General features: G+C 34.4%; 1 protein-coding gene across 2 annotated transcripts in view; it reads left to right on the top strand.

The window, feature by feature from the left end:
* The window catches only part of LOC106717280 (neprilysin-2), a 41,017-nt gene extending 27,135 nt beyond the window's left edge, over window positions 1-13,882 (top strand). For both annotated transcript variants that reach the window (XM_045686275.1, XM_045686276.1), the window contains 13 exons: window positions 1,463-1,570; window positions 2,062-2,307; window positions 4,698-4,909; window positions 5,310-5,486; window positions 8,741-8,826; window positions 9,338-9,443; window positions 10,113-10,297; window positions 10,684-10,924; window positions 11,515-11,683; window positions 11,798-11,916; window positions 12,197-12,328; window positions 12,818-12,958; window positions 13,193-13,882. In XM_045686275.1, the coding sequence (XP_045542231.1) occupies window positions 1,463-1,570; window positions 2,062-2,307; window positions 4,698-4,909; window positions 5,310-5,486; window positions 8,741-8,826; window positions 9,338-9,443; window positions 10,113-10,297; window positions 10,684-10,924; window positions 11,515-11,683; window positions 11,798-11,916; window positions 12,197-12,328; window positions 12,818-12,958; window positions 13,193-13,393 (2,123 nt within the window). In that variant the 3' untranslated portion in view covers window positions 13,394-13,882. The remainder of the gene's footprint in view (window positions 1-1,462; window positions 1,571-2,061; window positions 2,308-4,697; window positions 4,910-5,309; window positions 5,487-8,740; window positions 8,827-9,337; window positions 9,444-10,112; window positions 10,298-10,683; window positions 10,925-11,514; window positions 11,684-11,797; window positions 11,917-12,196; window positions 12,329-12,817; window positions 12,959-13,192) is intronic.
* The last annotated feature ends 4,150 nt before the right edge of the window (window positions 13,883-18,032 follow it).

The raw sequence follows: 18,032 nt of genomic DNA, 5'->3' as shown, positions 1-18,032 counted from the left end.
CGCTTGGGGCAGGATTTGGCTGGCTGGCCAGGATCCAACCATTGCGCTGAGCGCTTCCGATTATCGTAAAGAACCCACTTTTCATCACAGGTAATGATTCGGTTTAAAATACCTTCATTATTGTGCCGGTTTAGTAATGTAACGCAACAGTCGACGCGCGTTTGCCGGTTTGCTTCACAGTCAATTCGTGAGGTACCCACCTTTCAAGCTTTTTAATCTTCCCAATTTGCTTCAAGTGAATTAAAACAGTTTTATCACTAACATCGCAGCCTGCAGCTAACTCGGACGTGGTTTGCGATGGATCCGCTTCCAAAATAGCCTTCAACTCTTCATTATCAACTTGAGTCTCAGGCCGTCCACGGGGCTCGTTCTGCAGATCGAAATTTCCAGAACGAAAACGTTGAACCAAAAACGAACTGTGTTTTCTTTTGCAACACGACCGCCATACACATCATTCACCCTTCGAGTCGTTTCCGCAGCACTAGTGCCACCGTGGAACTCGTACTCGTAAATAATGCGATATTTTAAGTTTTCCATTTTGTAAAATGAGTGACGCAAACAGAAAAAACAGAAGAAAAAAAAACAAATGAATGACGGTCATCGAACCACAAATACATGAGTCTATAGCTGTACAAATTTGAATTTGGAATTCCTTACCAAAGAGGAGAAATTCGTGATTAAAGTGGCCAGTACGAAAAACGCCAATTTCATATGTAAGGACCTAATATTAACCATAGCATTGTTATACCAAACTGCGTAATATGTTACTGTAGATATCTTAAGCTGAAATATTCGCACTAAAACATATAATTTTTACATGTTTAAGCAGTGGAAACATATAGCGATTAAACTTAACATATTACTTAGGCATAGCATTAAACAAAGACATGTCTAGTAATACTTACTTATACCTAGGTTCGAATTCATTTCAAATGATCACTCAAATGTTTACTTCTGCTACATTCGTAAACTTGTCTCTAGACTTTATATGTTTGCTATAATTGTAATAAAAAAAATATACGAGGAAATGATTCTTCGAATCGAAGCGATCAATTTATCAAACACTTTAAATGACGACCTCGGTCGTGTCGCGTCGAGGCCGAAGCATGACTTCTGCGACGCTTTTTATTTGTACATCATATTTCCCTTATACGTTATATTACTGTCCATTAAGATAATTCGGACTCGATTTGCCGAGAATATTTTGTACACGTTGTCAATAGAATGTTTGGAATTTTCTTTATAGTTCCCTTCGGAAGTTATCAACGTACTAAACAGCCTTAAATCTTATAAACAATTACGAGTACTCTAATAAGAATTACTTTTTTCACATAATTTCATCATTTGCAACTTCATCATGCAACAAACATTTGAACTTTCATAATGAAAACTAAAACTTGTTTTTATTTAAATTTTGTTCGTGTTTTTCTTTTGTTTTGTTTATTTTAAATATTTATTATAGACTTGCCACAAACTAGTGAAATGAGAATTTCTTCCCCTCAATCCATGCCGCCCGCAGTTTTTGGATCGGATTACGAGATTTGCTACTCACCGGGATGTGTACATACAGGTATGACAATATTATTTACTACTAAATTACACTCACACACACACACTCACACACACACACACGTATATATATATATATATATAAATATGGTGTCGGGAGAAATCTTCCAAAGATAGGGTATCTTAAGGTGCACCGCAGATGGCCTTTCATGCCAGACTCGGACGCTTTCGACGTCGCCTTATGGAAATGGGATAGACGGTCGGTACTGCGTTTAATTATCCGTTATCACTTGCCCTGGGGAAGAATCCCCAACGGGTCCGAAACGAGACGGTGATAGCGTACTAAGATATGAGTAACACTCACATTGATTACTACCACGTGTGACTATTATACTTTTTAATTGTACCTATATTTTCTTGTTTCAATTAATTCTGTTTACGTTGTTATAATACGTCGTAGTAGTAGTATCATTATTATCTTCAATAATATTGTGATTTAATTAATACTAAAATTATAATTATGAACAATTAATTATTAATTTATTGTTATAGCTTCGAAGCTTCTATCGAACATGGATCAAAATGTGGACCCTTGCGATGACTTCTACGACTTCTCTTGCGGTTCCTTCGAGAAGAATACACGTATACCTGACGACAAATCCTCCGTCAATACGTTCTCGATAATAACCGATCAGCTGCAAGAACAGATCCGAGCACTGTTGGAAGAACCAATAACCGAAGGGGAACCGCATCCCTTCATCCTTGCCAAGACTTTGTACAAGGCTTGTATGAATAAGTGTAAGTAATTAACTTGAAATTTATAACTAAATATTATCACTAATCGTGACCGTATCAACTTGCGAAAATTGTGTACAAAACATATCGCTATCTCTGTTTTTTTAAGGGAACTGAAAGGGATGACAATGCATAAACGTATGATTGCTTCTTAAATCTTTTCTTTCCCAGTGATTTTTGACAGAATAAAATCAATAAACCGCTTTTTTTATTACTGGAATGCATCGAATTAATTATATAATATATGAAACTAAAGGATATAAAATAAAAGAATACATGAGTGAAAGAACGTTATGTAACAAACAAGTAAAACTGTATTAAATTCATTGTTTGTTCTTAAACACATTTCAACACAAATATCTGTAGTCATTTTTTTATATTTTACGATCATGACTCAACTCAGTGGCTGAATGAAAAAAAAAATAATGTGCCGCATCTACCAAATCTATTTACAACGAAACGAACTATTTTTATATAAAACTATTGGGTTGTTCGGAAAGTCGTTTCGTTTTTATTTTCTATTTTCTATGTTTGTTTCTATTTTATATGTTTAATAATGCCTTTATCAGCTCCAAACGACCTTCAAGGACGTGGTGCATCTTCGTCGAAATAAACGAATCCTAAGTCAAGAAAAAACGAAATGACTTTCCGAACAACCTATTATTTTGATCTGTTTATTAACAACGGTAACAAGAGTTTTAACTAGATGTTAAGTAAAAAATACAAGGGTGTTCAAATTGTTTTGAAATCAAAAAGACATCTATTAGAAAAAAAAAATCATCATCATTTTACTTTATGGGACATCCTGTATATGTGACTAATTAAAGTTTTATTCATAATAGGTTTATTAATACAATGATATCTGAGTAAATAATTATTGATTCATTAATTATCCTCGGTTTGCGTGATTTCAATTTCTGTATTAATTTGATTACCGCACGCGTACTATTTACTTATTATATTGTTGGCATGTGTTTACCTAATTTCGTAATTAACCATAGGTAACATAGTTGTTGCGAATGACCGCATTCGTCGTGTGAATATCAAGCGGATAACGAATATTAAATTTTGCGGGACGGTTGTTGATATATCTGCGGTAATGAGTCGCCATCTATTGGTACATTTATTAATCATAATATTTGTTGTAACTTTTATAACTTTAAACTTCTCACATTTAAGTTTACTACGTTCCTAGCTCAATTAAAATTTTGTAATTATTGACTTCTTGTGCTACTTGAAGTGTGACACAATATCCATGGGTTTTCCACTTTAGAAAAACTAACTAAGAATTTGTATTATAACATATCTTTATTTCGATTGAAATAAAATGAAAGGCGTAATTAGTTTTTATAAATATAGATATATATAAAAAAAATTAACCATTTGAAGCTTGTATCACTACGATTAGTATAATACCAGCTACTTTTTTTAAAATACAATATCTGTTCGATGTTCGTACGCTTGTCTCAGAATTATATTGAATCAGGCAACTCGCTTGGCCAAATCAATTAGCATTAGCGTCAGTCAATAAAACGTTATGCCTTACACGAGGGCAGAACACGACGTAGTGTAGTAGGACTTGCAGCACTGCTATTGAATACAGACGCACGAGGTAGAACAGTTTCGGTAGTTAGGGTGAGTTAAAAAATGGAGTACTACATTGTCCTACTGACTATTCTGCCCTCGTATGAAGACCCTTTACGCTGCTACATATTACATATTGATATCGTAAAATAACAACAATGATTTGCCTAACATCAAATTGACGACTTCTACTTCGTATATAGCGCGACAGCTAGTGTGTAATACATCAGTATGTTAAAGCGTAACAAATATGAATTCGCAATTATTAGGATAACATATGTGATGGTGGCTGTTTTGATAATTACACGGATCGTTACGTTAACCTGCCGGAGGTGAAAGTGAGCGGGTGACGTCACTTCCGCAAACAATTCGCTCACATCGAGAATGCATAAAGCACGGAATCGATGCCAAATCGTAAACTAACACACCCATTGACCAAATTAAAATCATCCTTTAAACAAAAGTAGGTTAAGAGTTCAAACAAATTGTTAAAACATACAGTTATTCTTGTTTAAAATTTAACATTGCTTTAGATAGAAATGTTACATACACAGTTCTGTCATTGCTTTATAAATAATTGTTTAATAATGATGGAGTGATTATTTTTATCTGTAATAACCGAGGAATCAAAAAATCTCTGAATAGTTACAGTCCACCGCATGAAAATACCTCTCTAATAAAATATGTTTAGGTCCGGCTACTATTTATTAGAATCCAGTACATGATGACCCCATTTAACCATTCTATCGACTATGTTATTGTAATAAACATTGTAGCGATAGAAGTACTAACAATTAGATCGATTGCAGCCGTGATAGAGGCGCGCGGAGTAAAGCCCCTGCTCGATATTATGAAGCGATTCGGCGGCTGGCCGGTGCTGGAAGGCGACAACTGGAATGAACACGCCTTCGCCTGGGACGACTCCGTGTACCGTTTCCGCACAGCTGGATACTCCGTCGACTACTTCCTCGACTTTTCCATCAGTGTCGACGTCAAGAACTCTACTAAGAGGATCATCGACGTAAGACTCAACTGTATTCTGTTAATGTGTTAATATAGTTTAATTTATAAAATTATACAGTAATTTAGTTAATTGTGGTATTCTACTATATTGTCCATCTTTATATTTTTTGAAAACGTGTAAAATGTAATGCTTGGTGAGCGACATTAACTTTATATTCATACAAGGCTGTGACATGTTACATAACGATCTTGAGAATGAGCTGTTTTGTAACTATATGTAACAGTATAGCTGAGCGAGTTTGCTTTAACCGTTTAATGAAATATTGCAGTACAGTGTAACGATATTATGTTTTGCGAATGTTCTGCGCTAGCGTTCGCTTGGCGATGAATTAATATGTTGGTACTTTCAATATGTTGTAAAGTATATGAGCATATAATAATGATGTTGTTATATACAGTTGGATCAGGCGTCGCTAGGGCTCAGCCGGGAGTACCTCAGTCACGGCTTCAACGACAAGCTGGTGCAAGCATATTACTCTTACATGGTCGACATCTCAGTGTTGCTCGGAGCCGACAGAAAACGAGCGGAAACTGAACTCAGGGAGTCGCTCGATTTCGAAATCACACTCGCCAATGTGAGTATTGTTTTAAATGTAAAATTTACGATTATTCCTTTAATTACCTCTATGTCTATGGTTTATGGTCCTATGTATAAGGGCCAAAGTAACAAATTGATGATTTTTACTTTTTTATGTTAAAAGCTACGTCTTAGTCTAGTTAACAACATCCACTAAACACAAATACACATTTACAGATGTAAACGTGTTTTTTTCTAAAGTAAAAGAGCCTATGCGGCATCTTTTCCTATATGGTTGAAACTTTGAGAGTCTCTCCTGAAAAGTTGTCAATTTGCACATTGGCCCTTATTCATAGGAGCAATCGATTTAAAGTCATGGCTTGGAATTTGCTGTTTTATTATTTTCTTCAACCTAGGCAATATATAGAACCTAAGTAAATATATCGATTTAAGTTATCAGGTTTTTTTTTCATATAAACATGCTCTCTACATTGTGAAAGATAAACTTAAAAATAACTTTGCGTAACTTAAGTACTTTCTGTGCTGCAACAAATCAAATCCTATTATCAATAATTGTTAGAAATTTTTTACAATACACTTAGAACATTCAATATCTAAACTTGTTGCAATTATCACACAAGTTATATACTTCTTTTAAAATTATTAACAAGCATATTATCTTAAGTATTTCCGAACTGGAAAACGATAAAATCTAATACTTTCATCTTCAATTCAATATAATAAAGGTAACATATCACCAGACTAGTAGTCACCCGCGACTCCGTCCGCGCTGAGTTGAAAAAAACGATAAGAAGTAGCCTTCCACACTATGTTCTACATCTGTGACAAATTTCATCAAGATCCGTTGAGCCGTTCCGGAGATAACGTCAAACAAAAATCTATCCATCCAACTTTCGCATTTATAACTAGATATCGCCCGCGAATCTGTCCGCGCGGAATTAAAAAAAACTTTTTTGGTAGCCTACGTGTTCTTCCAGACTATGCTCTACATGTATCTACATGCTCTACATTAACTCGTTACGGAGATACCTACAAACAAACATCCATCCATCTAAACATACGCATTTATAATATTAGATCTAAACATTGACAGGCGACCAACAAAACAATCATCAAGATTTACGATACGCGCATTTTTATTACGAGGAAACATTTGTGACCGAGAGTAAAAATTACTTCGGAGCACAGTGACCTAATTATATAGGACTGTTTCAATTGAATCTTGAAACACTGAAAAATATAAATATATACGCTAAAATTTATTGCTCCATTTTACGAGAATATCGTTAAAGGACTTTGAGGGATTCAATGATAAATAAATCGTTCACTTTAATGTTGAATTATGTTGCTAATAAAATGTTTAAGAACTGCTTACACTCACGTTTTAACTCCGTTGACGACACCAACTAGTTTCGTATCCATCTGGGGTCTTTTATTTATCACTTACTAGCTTTTACCCGCGACTCCGTCCGCGCGGAATAAAAAAAAAAAAAAAAAGGTTTCTAAGCTACCTGCCCACCAATTTTCAGTCAAATCGATTCAGCCGTTCTTGAGTTATAAATAGTGTAACTAACACGACTTTCTTTTATATATATAGACTAGCTTTTACCCGCGACTCAGTCCGCGCGGAATAAAAAATAGAAAACGGGGTAAAAATTATCCTATGTCCTTTTCCTGGTTCTAAGCTACCTGCCCACCAATTTTCAGTCAAATCGATTCAGCCGTTCTTGAGTTATAAATGGTGTAACTAACACAACTTTCTTTTATATATATAGATTAACAATGATAAGTGACTGAAATATGTATTGAAATTATTTATATACCTACCTATTGAAGTTACAATAAAAATTTTGCGCTTTAAAAATCCACTTGGAAAATTGTAAGCAAGTGGCTACAGATGTCAAACCTAGCATTTACGCTCGGGTATTTCCCTATTTATATTCTGGTTTTTATTAATGTTTTTAGCACTATTGCATTTATTAGCATTTATTTAGCGCAAGACTTTTCAAAAAGAGTGTGACTTTCGTGATAAACTACTAACGCCATCTATTGTCATAATAACAAACTAACAAGATCAGAAAGAACTTACAATCTTATCTAATATATAAAATTCTCGTGTCACAGTTTTCGTTCCCGTACTCCTCCGAAACGGCTTGACCGATTCTCATGAAATTTTGTGAGCATATTCAGTAGGTCTGAGAATCGGCCAACATCTATTTTTTTTTAAACTGCGCGCGGACGGAGTCGCGGGTGACAGCTAGATATCTTTATAATTGCGGAAGTTTAGATGAATGGATGTTTGTTAGAAGTTATCTTCAGAACGGTTACATGGATCTTGCCGAAATTTGGCATAGGTGTAGAACATAGTCTGGGAGTCTGAACAAATTTTTTTAATCTCGTGCGGACGGAGTCGCGTTCGACAGCTAGTTTACTATACAAAGACCGCTATCGTTACTTTAAAAAAAAAAAAATTTCCTTAAAGCAATACAAAAGGTTTTATTTTTTTAATTAACGAAATTTTTCACTCATTGATTTCACAAAACGGCTGACGAAAAACATTTCATTATGAGCAACGTGAAGTGATCAAAAGTGCGTAATATGACAAAGAGAAATTTAACATTTAAATTCACATTGAAAATGGCATCTTTATTTAGCGAATGCTTTATGTTGCTTTGTATGTAAAATTAATTGGCTGACATCCAGACTCAATATATTGTACCGTGAATTATTTATTATGAAATATTCGTAAAATACATCGCAAAAATTGGAATTTAATTAAATGAACAGATTCAAAGGGAATGGAAAATCAACAAATTTCCCAGAATCATATTTTCATAATTTAATTTTATACGAAATTCATCGCTGAATTTAAAATTTAAATAAAATAGAAATGATGAAACTATAAAATAATAACTTTCAGTGAAAAAAACAAAATCATTTTTATATGTTCATATATAAATTATGTACTTTGGCCTTTTCACTTTAAAATATTTCCGACCATCATTTATTCATTACATTATATTGGTTTCTGAAACTTATATCAATGTTTAAAACATATCGTAATATCTCTCAATTATCTTTAACATACTATAGATAACAATATAATATTTTTATTCTCAGAAACCAAAGATAAGTATCTGTCTTAACATCATTATTACTTGCAATTTTCTAGGTACTGTATTTTTTTGTTCTATCGTTCCCCCTAACATATGTTCGGATCATGAACCTGGGATGTGGGTGTATTTTTATTTTGTAGTGTATTAGATGTAGATACATTTATTTCTATTACAGATTTCCTTGCCATTAGAGAAACGACGTAACGCGACAGCTCTTTATAACCCTATGACTGTTACACAGCTGCAAAAACGTTTCCCAAAGTAAGTACACAATTTTGAATAAAAAATATAAAAATTTAATTAGATAAATATAAAAATTGTTGGACAGATGGCAGTTGTCTGATGTATATTGAGGATGGAAGTTGCGATGATTTTTGTCCTTTTTAGCCGACTTCAAAAAGAAGGAGGTTATCAATTCGACTGTATTTTTTTTTTAAATCTCATTAAACCTTTTAATTAGGGATACATGTTATCATGATCCCTCATGATGATGAGCCTTCGGAAATGTAAATAGATCGTTAGCCTTAATAAATGAAAATAATGATACTAATTGGATTAAGGGTTAAATTAAAAGCCCTATTTGTAACTGTGAGCATTTAAAGGAATTATAGATAATTATAAAGCCTATTAACTTTTAAGTACTTTGATGTGGTGTACATTTGAGTTCACTCATTAAAATTTACATTCGAGCAAAATATATAGATAATTTAAAGCCTTCATAAAATAAATTTAACATTGTTTTTTATTTATGAGGACAATTAACTTTTGTTAGAGTCGATTGGATGAAATACATAAACCGGCTGCTGGCTCCTCACGTCTCTATCGATATGGACGAGGTTGTTATCGTCAACGTTCCCTCCTACATCACCAGTCTGGAGGTACGTATTTATATCTATCTATCTATATATATAAAAGAAAGTCGTGTTAGTTACACTATTTATAACTCAAGAACGGCTGAATCGATTTGACTGAAAATTGGTGGGCAGGTAGCTTAGAACCAGAGAACGCAGAACGCAGAGGAGACGAAAGTCTAGAAAAACTTATTGTCGTTGGCAACACTCAAGGAAAAAGACCACGCGGCCGCTCACCAACAAGATGGACTGACCAAATGAAGGAGTTGTCGTCCACAAAATTTCATACCGTCGTGAGAGACGCGCTGGACAGGAGCCGGTGGAGGCATATCATCCGCTCCAGATGCGACCCTGCACATGCTGACCACGATCCTCAGAAATGAGGGACCGACACAGAGAGAGAGCTTAGAACCAGGAAATGGACATAGGATAATTTTTACCCCGTTTTCTATTTTTTATTCCGCGCGGACGCAGTCGCGGGTAAAAGCTAGTTTATAATAATTAGATGATCCAGCCATACGTTGTCTAAATAAAAATACTGTTAAAATCTTTATATCCAGTATTTTAATTCGATATAAAATCATTACGAATTCAGATTTGTTTCAGTTGGTCAGTAAAATTAACATTTCAAAATATTTCCTGTAAAACATTTTTTTTATCGTATATAACATTGGCTTGTTGTCTTGATGTATGTAGCAATTCTTGGAGAGTACGCCTAAGCGCGTGCAGGCTAACTACGTGATGTGGCGCGTAGCGGGCGCCTCGGTCTCTTACCTAACGGATGAGCTGCGACGCCGCCAGCTGAGCTACGTCACCGTGCTCTCCGGAAAGACGGAACGCGAGAGCCGCTGGAAGGAGTGTGTTGATACCACCAGCATGAGGTAAACACGACCTTACACCATAACCTCACTTTAGCACGCTTGTGCCAAACAAACGAACTCACACAACACACATGCACAATGCTAGAAAAATGAGTAGGGTACTACAAATATTAATTATCAACGAAATGTTTTCACAGTTTGCTACAAAATAATAACAAACTACCTACTCATTTAGAGATTAAGGACAAGTTATTTCATTTGAAGACGAAGAATAACAGTCTTTAAATTTTGACTAATTTGTCTAGTGATAATCAATGATGTGATAGTTACGAACTACTCAATTTTCTCTGTATTGTTCAATACTCTTATCCTCAAGCATCTCTCCTACTTTGTCATTTATTCCACACTTTATGGGCACAATTATAAAATATATTTAATGTTTCCAGCTTGTCTATATCTGTGGGTGCGCTGTACATCCGTAAGTATTTCAATGAAGACTCAAAGAAGAACGCCTTGGAGATGGTGAAGGACATCAGAGAGCAGTTCCGCCGCACCTTGGAGGAGGTTGAGTGGATGGACGATACGACGCGCCGCGCCGCCCTTGCCAAAGCAGACGCGATGGCCGCACACATCGCATACCCTGACGAAATGCTCAACGATGAAAAACTGTCAGAGTTCTATGAAGGGGTAAGTCTCTTGTAGTCTATTGTAAGGGATATACGAATTGCACACACTTTTGTAAATTGAATTTACAATTTCACACTTATTGTGGCGACACTTGTTTCAATATATTTATTTCACTATACATTCTCTAACATATTAATTAAATTTTTTCACACTTGATTATTTTGATTGCAATTGAACCTATAGTCAGTTAGTATCTCAAGTATTAGACAAAGTCTAAAAGTATGAATATAGTAAAGTGTTTTCGAACCTTCCCTTCCCTATTGGCCACGTCTTTCCTGGACGCTCTGATGCATCACACTTGCACGCGAACTTCACATATATCTATTATCAACTCGTTCGAGTCGCCGACAGTCGCCCAACATAGCTGAACTTACGAGCGTGGCGTGACGCGTAATTTGAACAAAATGACAGCACGTCACCCAGTATCTAATGTAACGATTAACGGACTATATTAACGGAAGTTAACAAAAGCGTTAACACCTTTTGAAGTTAACTTAAAAGTTAATCCGTTAAGCAAAATGTTAACTTCTTTAATTAACGATTTAACGAGTTATGTCCACCTTTGGTGATAATATATGTATTCCTTGTAGTTGGAGATGTCTGAGGACAAGCTGATGGAGTCGGTTCTGAACCTGACGTTGTTCGGCACCGACTACCTCTTCCAGAAGCTGCGGCAGCCCGTCAACAAGACGGACTGGGTGACGCACGGCCGACCTGCCATCGTTAACGCATTCTACTCCTCCATAGAGAACAGCATACGTTAGTATTTCTATGTTTACTAAAACCAGCTAAAAAAGAAGAAATAATGTATTTATTTAATCGAATAAATTCGTGTCAATTCTAGCTAAGTTACTACTTGTATGCCTGTCACAGAATTCCCTGCGGGCATTCTACAAGGAGCGTTCTTCTCAGCTCTGCGGCCGGCCTACATGAATTACGGCGCAATCGGCTTCGTAATCGGACACGAGATCACACACGGCTTTGATGACCAGGTCGACATTGTTATTCATACGATACTGACAGTCGTTAAGAAGTCACTAATGAAGGCTTTCAGTGTCGATTTATAATAAGAACTACATTAAGAAATTGTTTAATAACCAATCGAATGCGAGTGTCCCAGTTAGTTTGAAAAAAGGAAAACTTGAAAAAAAAAATTTGTCATCAGTAGTAATTTCAAGTCATTTTTATAGAGTTGGTAAAAATCAATACAACGTTTTTTTATATCCAAGTGCTTTTTCAGTAATGCTCGCTTAACTTTTTTTATGTCATCAGGGACGTCAATTCGATAAGGATGGTAACCTGGTGGATTGGTGGCAAGAGGAGACGAAGCAGAAGTATCTAAAGAAAGCTAAATGCATCATTGATCAGTACTCGAATTACACTGTTGAAGAAGTTGGTCTTAAGGTAAATTGCGTAGAGTTAAAAGCAAAGGTTTTCTTGTGTAATTTCTAATTAACCTATCTTTATAAGAGCACTAGCCGTCACCCGCGACAAATAAAATAAAATGTAATAAGTAGCCTATGTGTTTTTCCAGACTATATTCTACATCTGTGCCAAATTTAATTAAGATCCGTTGAGACGTTCTGAAGATATCTTCAAACAAACATCCATCAATCTAAACATTCGCATTTATAATATTAGTGACATAGAGATCATGTCAAAGACAGTTCTATGTACCAAAAATACCAAAATCTGGGTACATGTTACCTCTGAGCAACAACTCTCCACTCGTAATTTATAATTTAGTACTATAAGGTATAAAATGGCGTTTTGCTATTATTGCTACTGATAATTTTTGTAGGGTAATGTTACTAATAACCGCTCTATTTGTTTGAATCTTCATAAGTTGTTAAAGCATGTTTATTTGATTCAATGACATTTGTGTGTTCGCAGTTAAACGGCGTGAACACTCAGGGTGAGAACATAGCAGACAACGGCGGTATCAAGGGAGCCTACTACGCGTACGAGGCCTGGACCAAGAGGCACGGCGAGGAGCCACGCCTTCCAGGATTAGAGAAATACACGCCAAAACAGGTTATTAACCATTTTATTGAAGAATAAACATGTTTATCTTAGACACCATTACGAAGAAGTTGTAAATGTAACATAGTTACATTTTGAAAAAACTAATAGATTCTGCTTTAATAACAGAAGTGACAGTAGTGCTTATATTTTTTTTAGGTTTTCTAGATTTTGAGTGTTATAGATTTCTTGTAATAAATATAGATAATGTAGGTTGTGATTTATATGTGTTGTTTATGTGTGCAGTTATTCTGGCTGAGCGCGGCGAGCACGTGGTGCTCGGTGTACCGCAAGGAGGCACTGAAGCTACGCATCACGACCGGCTTCCACGCGCCAGGCCGCTTCCGGGTTCTAGGCCCTCTCTCCAACATGGAGGAGTTCTCCCGAGACTACTCCTGCCCCCTCGGTTCGCCCATGAACCCAAAGAACAAGTGCAAGGTTTGGTAGTTCACCGCCGACCCTCCCTCAGAGGGTACCAAAAAACAAAAAGCTCCCAAAGCACCCAAAGCACCCAAGAAAAAAATGTTCATGAGAAATTCATTGAGAGTTCCCAGCCACTTCCTATCCTACCTCTATCCACAGAACAGTCATTACTTAGAGTATATCAAGTCTACAACAACTCAGCCACCGAAAACGACTAAGAAATACCGATGTCCTCCGCCGCTGAATACGCGAAAGTCTCCTAGTAACTACCCCGGTTGTTGATCCGTTTTTCTGAATCTTTACCACGGAGATTAAGTTCGCCATATACTTTATGACCTAGAGATCATTAAAATACTTCTGATATTTTAAGTTGACACTTATCAGAAAATCATAAAAAGTTTGACGAGCTTACACACAGACATATCGAACGAAATTATACAACTCAGCTTTTTATTTCGTTACTTTTGTGAAACAAAGCTCTGAACTGTGTGCATTCAAATTTAATTATTGTGTATATTTGATGAATTTACAAATTTAATTTACCGAATTCTGCATTTAAATTATATTAAATAAACAATCATGTATGTAGAACTATTAAAAATCTCTGTATAACACATTATCAAATTGTAGATAAGATTTTGTGCGACTTTAAAAAAATAATAGACACAACAATACTCATCGTAAAAATACTTAACAAATTTCTTTGCGTTATTATTGTTATGTATATTATAAAATTTAATACATTTTAAAAGATATTTAAATAACAAAATACATAAAAAACAATATGTAAATAGCCACCATTGTCCTTTATATAGCACCATGTGTAATTATGCATTTATTACAGCTTACATTATCGGATGTCCATTGATTGATGTTAAATATTGCACTGTTAGTTAAAATATAGGACATGTAATACTCTTACAATATACATAGATCAGTTTTGTAGATGCCTAGTTATTATACTGCATGTAATAAAAATGTAAATTATGATCATATTTAATATAAATATCAAATTAGAAATGATTAGATCTGTACCGTCTTACTATATTTAGCGCCCAGTTGTAGACATTTTTAGGAACATATTTTACCATGTCACATGTCGTACATTGTTGTCTATTTTTTTTTAATAATGATAGAGATGACTATGTTTTATAAAAGTACACCCGCTGTGGAAACTCACAAACAAAAGTTGTTGTTTTCGAGTTTCAAAAGATCGCATCAGGAACTCATATCAAGAGATTTATTTCTTGTAAATATTTTTTATTTAATTAACTACTCATTTCTTTATTTAATAAATGTTTACTTATTTCAAATCAAATTATTTACAAGAACGTTAATTATTTAAAAAAGATTTTTTTTATTAAATGAATTAATAAAAAAAATCTTTTTTAAATAATTAAAATTATATAATTTTTCATTGTACGTATTTATTATTTAAACATTTGGTTTCGTTGAAACCCAATTTATATTTAATTGTAATAAATTTTACTTAATAAATTTATTTTTAGATATTATGTGCCGTTAGGAGATTTACATTACAATTATGTCTTTTAATTTATTAGTGTTGCCAATTGTGTTAAATTAAAACTCATTTTAATCGATGTAGCTTCTGCCGTAATGCAGGAAACAGTATATATTACATTTAGAGATAAATAGTTAAAATATTATATATTACATATGGGGTGTACAAACAATTTAGTTTGTTATATAATCCGTAGGACTAGCGGTAGCCATCAACGGTTGTTTTTTTTTTTGTAACACAGATTGAATTTTAAGTAGTGAGGGCAAACTATGCTCCATGTATGAACTCAAATAGGTTTTAAAAATATATATACAAGTTTAGATGCTTAGTTCTAAGGGTAAGTAAATTATTAGACGTTCAAAAAGGTCTCACGATATGGAATAACTAATCTTACACTCTATAGTTAATATTTTCATTGTATTAGAGTATTGTAAATTTTTATGAATAGCCTGGCTACAAATATAAAAATCCTCGCAATATTGCGGAAGAATATGGAACTAATTTATTGGGCACATTAGAAAGTGATGTAATAAAGAAGCCGTTTGAAGTGTCCCTAGGATTTTTATATTCTTGTTTAGGTTATAGTTTGTGTTGTTCAGTTGCCAGCTTGTTCAGCATATGGCAGTTTTAATTTTATTTCATCTCTCTGAACATACAAACATTTAATACCAAAAGCGGCAACAATTTTTGTTCTTTTTTTCTTATAAATGTAACATAATTTGAACTGATTGTACATTTTTTCGAACACTGACATTAAATCATTTTTTTTATTAATTCTTTGTTTCTATTCATTACTTTACTGTAATTGTTATTGTTAAATTTCGGACAATGTCAAGGCAGAAGTTGATAAAATTATTGACACGATCGTCTTAACATACTAATAATATAAATGCGAATGTTTAGATGGATGGATGGATGTTTGTTTGAAGGTATCTCCGAAACAGCTCAACGGATCTTAACGAAATTTGGTACAGATGTAGAACATAGTCTGAAGGAACACATAGGCTTCTTATTACGTTTTTTTAATTCCGCGCGGACGGAGTCGCGGGCGACTGTAGTTATTTATAGTTTTCAGATATCTAGATTTCTTGATGGATGTTAACTTTTTGTGAGTCGCTGCGCAGAACACAGTTTTAAGTGTAGCGGGATGCGGGAGGTGTGGTGTGGAGAAGATATTTGAAATGAATAAAAATAAATCCAAAGGGTATTTGACGGCTTATGTAAAAAAAACACACAATGAATTCAAGAATCTATTTATTTTATTCTCAATAATGAGTTGTAAACATATGAGCACAAGGAAGTAACTCTGAGGCAGTGGTATTGAACCAAAACACTATAGAGTATCAAATATCAGACACAACCCTTTAATTAATATTTTAAATAACAAATAAAAAGTAATACTCTAATTACTATATTCATTATTCATTTCTAATCTCGATGTTTTCGTGTTCAATTCTTTTTTAAATACAAATTATATAGAAGAAAAAATTAAAAAATATTTGAACATAAAGTATAAAAATAATAATGAATTAAGAACGGCTTAAATCACGGGTGATCGTCCGGTGACGGCACCGACTAGTTTCGGACCCGTCGGGGGTCCATCTTCGCGCGCGTCCAACCATCGTAGTGCGCGGCTCGAGGGGGCGGAGAGCGCGGTTTCGCGGTGGACGTTGCGTGCGTCGGCGATGTCGACGAGTTCAAAATTGACGAGTCACTGTTATTGTTGTTAACATTAAAATGGACCCCCGACGGGTCCGAAACTAGTCGGTGCCGTCACTGGACGATCACACGTGAGTTAAGCCGTTCTTAATTAATTAATTATTATGACTCACGAAAGTTTAAACAAAAAAAATAGTTTAAAATTTCATATTTTTCAAAGGATATTGACATAAAATATCAAAATTATTATGAATAAAATAAATTATTAAAGCAAATGAACACAAAGGATACTATCGCTGCCGAAAATCACAGACTAAAATCGAAATGGCTCATATCTACGAGTATATATAGAAAACATTAATATGTAATATAGCACATAAGCACACAAAATACAGTTAATTTAATTTTTACCCGACTGACAAAGGGGGGTAATGTTTTTTACTCGACTGATAAAGCGGGTAATTTTTCTCGAACAGTAAGTTTGTTTTTAAAAATGTGTTTTTTTTATTAATGTTACTATGTTACGGCTTGCATCCTAAACAACTGAACCGATATTGGCAAATGAGGTGACATAGTGTACAACATCGGCATAAACTACATATAGTGGATCTGAGAGATTAAATTCTAAAAAATTGCGTAATAAAAATCTACTAGTTTTCTAGTTATTTAAAAAAAAAAAAAAATAAATAATGGGACCCATCTGCAAGCACTTCCTTTCGATTAAAATATTTTTTATCAAAATCGGTCCACCAGGGGCGGAGTTTCGCGGTAACACAGATAAAAAAATACAGTCGAATTGATAACCTTCTTTTTGAAGTCGGCTAAAAACAATACACATCTCATTAGCCATAACTTATATTGATTGCTAAATTTTTTTCGATGTTTTCCGAGTATATTCTAATATAAGAAAGTTATATACTTTTAAACATAATCTATATATATAAAAGAAAGTTGTGTTAGTTACACTATTTATAACTCAAGAACGGCTGAATCGATTTGACTGAAAATTGGTGGGCAGGTAGCTTAGAACCAGGAAACGGACATAGGATCATTTTTACCCCGTTTTCTATTTTTTATTCCGCGCGGACGGAGTCGCGGGTAAAAGCTAGTAATTTATAAAGTTTAAATTAAAAATGAAATCAATAGATGGCTAGACGCTATTTCATCTGTTGAAACCTGTCAGACGGATTTTTTTTTGGTTAGGTTATTCAATCTTTTTTTTTTAAATAATTAAACCATAAACAGGATTATATACTCGCCTTGATTTGGCGTCGAAAAATTGAAAACATGGCTATGGACTAGAAAGCACTACACTATATTACTTGGGTTCTATTAGACCAAAGCTAGATATTATATTCACTCACTGTGGGTTTCTGAGACTTAATCCCATTTTAAAACATATTGTACCTCAGTTTTGTTAAAGATAATGACAGAGATATGTTTTATATAGATTAAGGTCTCAGAAAGCAACGATAATTATTT

The sequence above is a fragment of the Papilio machaon genome, chromosome Z (genome assembly GCF_912999745.1).
Source record: "Papilio machaon chromosome Z, ilPapMach1.1, whole genome shotgun sequence".
In the NCBI taxonomy this organism is placed as follows: Eukaryota; Metazoa; Arthropoda; class Insecta; order Lepidoptera; family Papilionidae; genus Papilio; species Papilio machaon.
The sequence above is the reverse complement of the archived record's forward strand: the minus strand, read 5'-3'. Positions and strand labels throughout refer to the sequence as shown.